The sequence below is a fragment of the Notechis scutatus genome, chromosome Z (genome assembly GCF_049901735.1).
Source record: "Notechis scutatus isolate UNSWTSFEM ecotype Mainland chromosome Z, rNotScu1.2, whole genome shotgun sequence".
NCBI lineage: Eukaryota > Metazoa > Chordata > Lepidosauria > Squamata > Elapidae > Notechis > Notechis scutatus.
In genome coordinates this window covers 110,389,115-110,395,119 of record NC_142025.1, presented here as the reverse complement: position 1 = coordinate 110,395,119, position 6,005 = coordinate 110,389,115, and the positions used below count along the sequence as shown (strand labels likewise).

General features: G+C 44.5%; 2 protein-coding genes and 1 non-coding gene across 3 annotated transcripts; 2 read left to right on the top strand and 1 right to left on the bottom strand.

Annotated features, from left to right (window-relative positions):
* Positions 1 to 3,250: 3,250 nt before the first annotated feature.
* On the top strand, positions 3,251 to 3,813 carry LOC113429880 (histone H4). The gene has a single exon (XM_026692386.2). The coding sequence runs from the start codon at positions 3,340 to 3,342 to the stop codon at positions 3,649 to 3,651; it is 312 nt and encodes a 103-aa protein (XP_026548171.1). The 5' UTR covers positions 3,251 to 3,339; the 3' UTR covers positions 3,652 to 3,813.
* A 469-nt stretch (positions 3,814 to 4,282) lies between these two features.
* On the bottom strand, positions 4,283 to 4,355 carry TRNAF-GAA (transfer RNA phenylalanine (anticodon GAA)). Its single transcript has one exon. It is a non-coding gene; the product is annotated as a tRNA-Phe (tRNA).
* Positions 4,356 to 4,852: 497 nt separating this feature from the next.
* On the top strand, positions 4,853 to 5,298 carry LOC113429879 (histone H2B 7-like). The gene has a single exon (XM_026692385.2). The coding sequence runs from the start codon at positions 4,865 to 4,867 to the stop codon at positions 5,243 to 5,245; it is 381 nt and encodes a 126-aa protein (XP_026548170.1). The 5' UTR covers positions 4,853 to 4,864; the 3' UTR covers positions 5,246 to 5,298.
* The last annotated feature ends 707 nt before the right edge of the window (positions 5,299 to 6,005 follow it).

Below are 6,005 nucleotides of genomic sequence, written 5' to 3'. Positions count from 1 at the left end.
TGCGAATGGCATTTGGGCTGAGGGGGGAAGAAGTTGTACCCAGTAGTGTTTTGGCAAATAGGTTTTTATTTATTTGTTAAATATGCAGCTGCCCATCTTATAACTAACTCGGGGGGTGGGAGCTCCCAATCGAAACCTAAAGCAGAATAAAAGCCATATTAAAACTATTAAAGAAACACTAACCACATTGAACAATTTTTATTCTATATTATAATAAAACCCTGCTGCTAAGTCTGATGTGCAGCAACCTCATGTTATCCCAAGCTGGGTCTTCAAAGCTTTTGTTCTGACCTAGACTTCCTTAGAAAGTATAAAACACAATCCCAGCAAAACCTCTTTTATATGCCTACAAAGCTTCTCAAACAGTCTTTCAGGGGATGTTGATAAACACCCACCTTATCGCACTTGGAATGCTGCCAGAGAACTAATTGCAGGGCAAGGCCAAACTTGACACAGTCAAACAGAACTTTTCAAAGCTTGAACCGACTAGACGAACTAAGTGTTTCCTGCAAAAGCTCATGTCCCGTTTGCTCTTCTTTTATGTCCTATGGGAGGGGCCAATCATCTCCGAGGTGTGGTCCTACTCCTAAGTCAACCCTGCTTTCTCAATTGTTCTTGTCTTCTGATAGCCCTGCTCATGCGCAGGCTGGGAACCAGTTCCAGAAACACCCCAGCCTCACTGCTGTCTGAGTCTGAAGGCAGCTGCTGAGTGCCAGTCTACCCCAGCCCCATCCCTGCCTCTGATGCAGAGCTCTCATCCAAGCCCTCCTCAGCCTCCAAGACTGGCCCAGGTTCCTCCCAGCTCCGTCAGCGGGCCACAACAGATTTACAAAAAGTCAGGAAGGTGGAGGCCTGCCATATTTTGTGTGTGTGTGGGGGGGAGGTATGCCATAGGACGGGCTGCCAGCGAAGAGGCAGGCTTCCTAGTTGCCATCAGATGACAATATTTGCGGGAAAGGGCTCAGAGCATGCCCCACCCTAGTTTAGTTTGACTTTGGTAGGATGAGTAGATGTCCTTCGAGAAAGTTGATTCCACCAATCACCTGACTCTGGTGTTGGTCACGTTTGGGCTAAATGTTGGCTTAACCACCAGCAAATGAGACTAAGGAAAGTTGATAGACTGAGGACAGATCTATGGCGGGGCGGAGGAGAATCTATTTCCAAGGGTACCCACAGAAAAGAGACAACTACAAGTTTATACCTGTTTACACCTCACAAAAGTTCTGGAGCATCTGAATTGGGTGGGCTGATATTGGGCAGGGAAGGAGTCCCTGTACATAGGCAGATATTGGCCCATGTATGGGGTTAATGCTCAAAAGAAGCACTTTGAATTGTACTGGTAATGGGGAGCCAGCACAGAACTCCAAAAAACCCTGTACCGGTAAAACAAGTTTATTTAGCAACCATTTGAAGGTATAACACAACAGAAAAGTGACCTGTGACCGTTTTTCACACAACATGCTTTTCACATGACTGTTACAGCACCGCTGTGGTCACATGATCAAAATTAAGAGGCTTAGCAACTGATGTACTTGTGATCATTGCAGCACCCCTGTGGTCACATGATCAAAATTAAGAGGCTTGGCAACTGACATGTACTTGTGACTGTTGTAGCGTCCCGGAGTCGAGCAAAGTCAAACGGGGAGCTTAACAACCATGCTACTAACTTCATAACTGCAGCGATTAACTGCGGCGAGAAAGGTAATCAAAACGGCAATGTTCAACAGAAATTTTGGGCTCCATTGTGGTCGTAAGTTGAGGACCCCCTGTAACATGTGAAATATATCTTCCAACATCCATCCATCCAGCCGTCTTCTGGACCATTTGGAAGTTTCTACAATAGTCTTCCAACGCATCTTTGCCTCCATTGCAGGAGTTTGAGTAGAGGGGAGATTGCAAACACACACACGCCCACACTCACTTGACCTCATAGTCTCTGCTTCCCCATCTAGCAGCAGCTGTGAGTTCCAGGAAAACTCCTAAATCATGGAGTGGGCCACCGACAAGAGTTCAAATAAGTAGTTCTGTCAATCAAGTGTCACCTTCCCCCAAACCTCAGTGTTATAGGCGTGCTACGTGTTCAACTTAACGGTGGTCATTCACTCACACTTGCAGCCCTAAAAAACAGCCACAGACAAAGTACTTTGAATGGAATACTGAAGCACAAACGGTTTTGTTAGAATTCAGTGGAGATTCACCGTCATTCAGGTCATAGTTGTTCCAAAGGTGCTTTTATTCTTTCAGGAAGCAGCTGGACTGTTTCTTGAAGTTTTTTTTTTCTTTTCTTTTTTTAAGACTTTTCACTTCTCATCCAAGAAGCTTCTTCAGCTCTGATTGGATGGTGGGTAGAGCAGAAGAAGCTTCTTGGATGAGGAACGAAATGTCTTCAAAGACCCCCCCAGAAAGTCTAGTTGCATCTCAAAAAGCACCTTTGGGACAAGTCATCCCCTAGTCCTTCTTTTCTACAGTCTCCAGGACCAGCCCCAAGAACAACCCTGGTTGACAGTCTAAGCTTTTGGGGATCTCCCAGACCAAGAATCTATTTTCCAGCTTCTCTTTCCTCTTTTGTCTTTCTCTTTCTACTGGGAAAATGACTTTTCCCTCCTTATTGATTGTGGCAAAATAGTCTGGCCTCCATTTGAATGGGTAGCAGAAAATTTCATTCTGCAGCTGTAAATTCCATACATTAAGGCTAAGATCTTTCGACCCTGAGTTCATACATCTTTTATTTCCGCCCAAATATTCTGCCTTTATTGTTGCTCCAAAGTAATTGTTTCATGTGGCATTTCAGACCTTTAATGAGAGGGGGGTCTATACTGTATAAAGGGCTCCGAACAGGAAGTTGATGAGATTAGTTCTATCTCACCTTGAAGTCCATTAACTTTTGCTAGGCTAAATTTTAATTACTATAGTATTCGTTTCTATGCCCAACACTTTTTGAGTGTATTGTTAAAAGAACAATTCCATTGAGAAGCGGTCCACAAAGAAGAAAATCGCAAAGAAAAACGTTCTATCGAATTAAGGTTTAGCATTTATATTTATATATATGCCAAAGCTTAATCGTTTAGAAGATTCTAAACTATATCAGAACCGCTCCCGGAAAGTTGACAATGGTGCCGAGAAGCTTTTCTCTAACCATACGCTGATTGGGTAGTTTGAAACGCGCCGCGCCGCGTTGATTGGATTAGCCTTTATTATGCAAAATAACAATGGCAATAGCTGCTACGTTTTCCTTCTGGTCGGATTCCTTGCTATATAAACCATCCGCCTGTTCGTTTCCCCCACGAACATTTTCTTCTTGTAGCCTGTGGAGGTGCGTGGTTTTTTATCCTTTCCGAGATGTCTGGACGTGGAAAAGGAGGCAAAGGCTTGGGGAAAGGAGGCGCTAAGAGGCACCGGAAAGTCCTTCGCGATAACATCCAGGGCATCACCAAGCCGGCCATCCGCCGTCTGGCTCGCCGCGGTGGCGTGAAGCGCATTTCGGGCCTGATCTACGAGGAGACTCGCGGCGTCCTGAAGGTCTTTCTGGAGAACGTGATTCGCGATGCAGTCACTTACACCGAGCACGCCAAGAGGAAGACAGTCACCGCCATGGATGTCGTCTACGCCTTGAAGCGCCAGGGACGCACCCTCTACGGCTTCGGCGGTTAAAACCTTCGAAAACTTAAGCCTTAATTCCAACAACAAAGGCCCTTTTAAGGGCCAAACAAATTTTCTTTAAAGAAGCTGTTGGTCACGATTTAAACTTCAAAAGGAAACCCGGGTATTGGGTGTGCGTGAAATTATAAATTAAACTAAAAAAATAAAATCAAAGGGTAAACTTGGTAAGTCATTTTTTGCCGTCAGTTTTCTGTTTCTACGTTAACCACATTACTGGCGCTTTTATCCTGATTTCTAAGCAGCTACGGTGTTTGCGTCGTTTCCCATAGTTAATTTGCCCCTGCTAGAAAAAGCGAGTCGGTGCTAAGATTTACTATTTTAAGTACTTCAGTGTGACATTTCTGGATTAAGATTTCTGGGATAGCTTTAACTTTTTAAAAAGAACTAGAGGGGTAAATTGTAAATTGGGCAGTAGGGATTGCTTTCATACGAAATGCTGTGTTCGCTTGGCTCACGTGTTATTTTGCGGAGTGAACTCCGCAACTGCAAAATCCAAGCAAATGGCTTCTCTGCATAACAACCAACAGGGCATCAATGGTAGCTTGTGACATGACTAGGTTAAATGATTAGGGTGAACAGAGATTGAAAATTTTTTGCCTTTCAAATAAAAGAACACATCCCTTGCCGAAACCCGGGATCGAACCAGGGACCTTTAGATCTTCAGTCTAACGCTCTCCCAACTGAGCTATTTCGGCTCGCTCGAAATTGTGTGTTTTCCGTTATAATTTGACACCTTAAAAAAAAAATCCTCTGAAATTTTTTTTTCTAAGGTTAATTTAATTGTAGCACAATTGTCTTGAATAATTTGTACATAACTGATTGTCCCAGTATGCAGGATGTACGCAGGGAGATAATAGGGGGGCATTTAAAATCTTCAGCCTTCTGCAAAAGAAAACCTCCAAAGCAAAACAGGTAAAACTAGTACGAGATTTGTAATTGGCCCTTCTAGCCAATAAGCAGCCGCTATTCTCAAATTGATCCAATGAGAAGTTCAAGCTGAAAGCACCAATGGGAATGCCAAGGTTCGATAAAATTGAAACTTCGTGGCTTCTCTTCCAATAGTGTAAAGGCAGGCCGCTTTTCCACCAATCGTGCCTGAGAATTTTAAAACCACTTATTTGCATATGCGTCCTATAAATAAAGGAAAGGTGTTTCCTTGCCTTTCACTTATTCATTCTTCTGCGGAAGTCTCTCGCTGACCAGAATGCCTGAACCAGCTAAATCCGCTCCTGTGCCCAAGAAGGGCTCCAAGAAAGCCATCACCAAGACTCAGAAGAAGGGAGACAAGAAGCGCAAGAAGAGCCGCAAGGAGAGCTACTCCATCTACGTCTACAAGGTGCTGAAGCAGGTCCACCCTGACACCGGCATCTCCTCCAAGGCCATGAGCATTATGAACTCCTTCGTCAACGACATCTTCGAGCGCATCGCGGCCGAGGCTTCCCGCCTGGCCCACTACAACAAGCGCTCCACCATCACCTCCCGCGAGGTCCAGACGGCCGTGCGCCTCCTTCTGCCCGGAGAGCTGGCCAAACACGCCGTCTCCGAGGGCACCAAAGCCGTTACCAAATACACCAGCTCCAAGTAGTTTTGTTTTTTTTTCCGCGGCGACCCCCGGAATTCTTTTGTTGCACCAAAGGCTCTTTTAAGAGCCACCCACACTCTCAAGAAAAGAGCTACTTCACTTAAAGTTTTTAAGCGCCGGTCTTCAAAATCTTTAGATTCCATTGGCTGGGTTGGTTTCTACAGGGACCAAAACATTCTTAACAAACTTAAATCTGCAGAAAAACATTAAGCTGCCTTATCTTTAAATTATGTGGTTGCAAATTCAACTCTGCTGTTCCCCAGTCTCCTTGGGTCAAAAAAGTATAACTACCAGGATAGGTAGGGAAAAATTAACGGCTGTTTTCAAAGGTAGGTAAATTTTAGATCTTAAGGGAATGGCACAACTCTTGAATTCAACAGTAGACATTGGCTTTTGTGTCATCTGAATCAAATTTAGGACTGCTGGAAAGGGCTGTGTTGTAAATGGGTAGTTACATCCCTCCCCTTCTGTTAAGGTGTTGGAAGAAATATCCTGGGTTCAGTTCCAAGTTGGTGGTGGGGGAAACATGGGAAGCTGTTTGGAAAGATGGTTTAATGGGAGACAGAATCACATGCCTTGGAGCTTTTGGGCAAAAACAAAAGGGAGAAGATGCTGAGAGTCCCTGGGTTTTATGCCCCCTCTGGGGCACAGGAAGAGTATCCTGATTGGCTGTTGTCAGAGGTTATAGCTAGCTTTGTAGGTTGTGTGCCAAGTTTGGTTGAAACTTGGTGGGTTGTGCAATGAAGGGCAATTCAATGGTTCT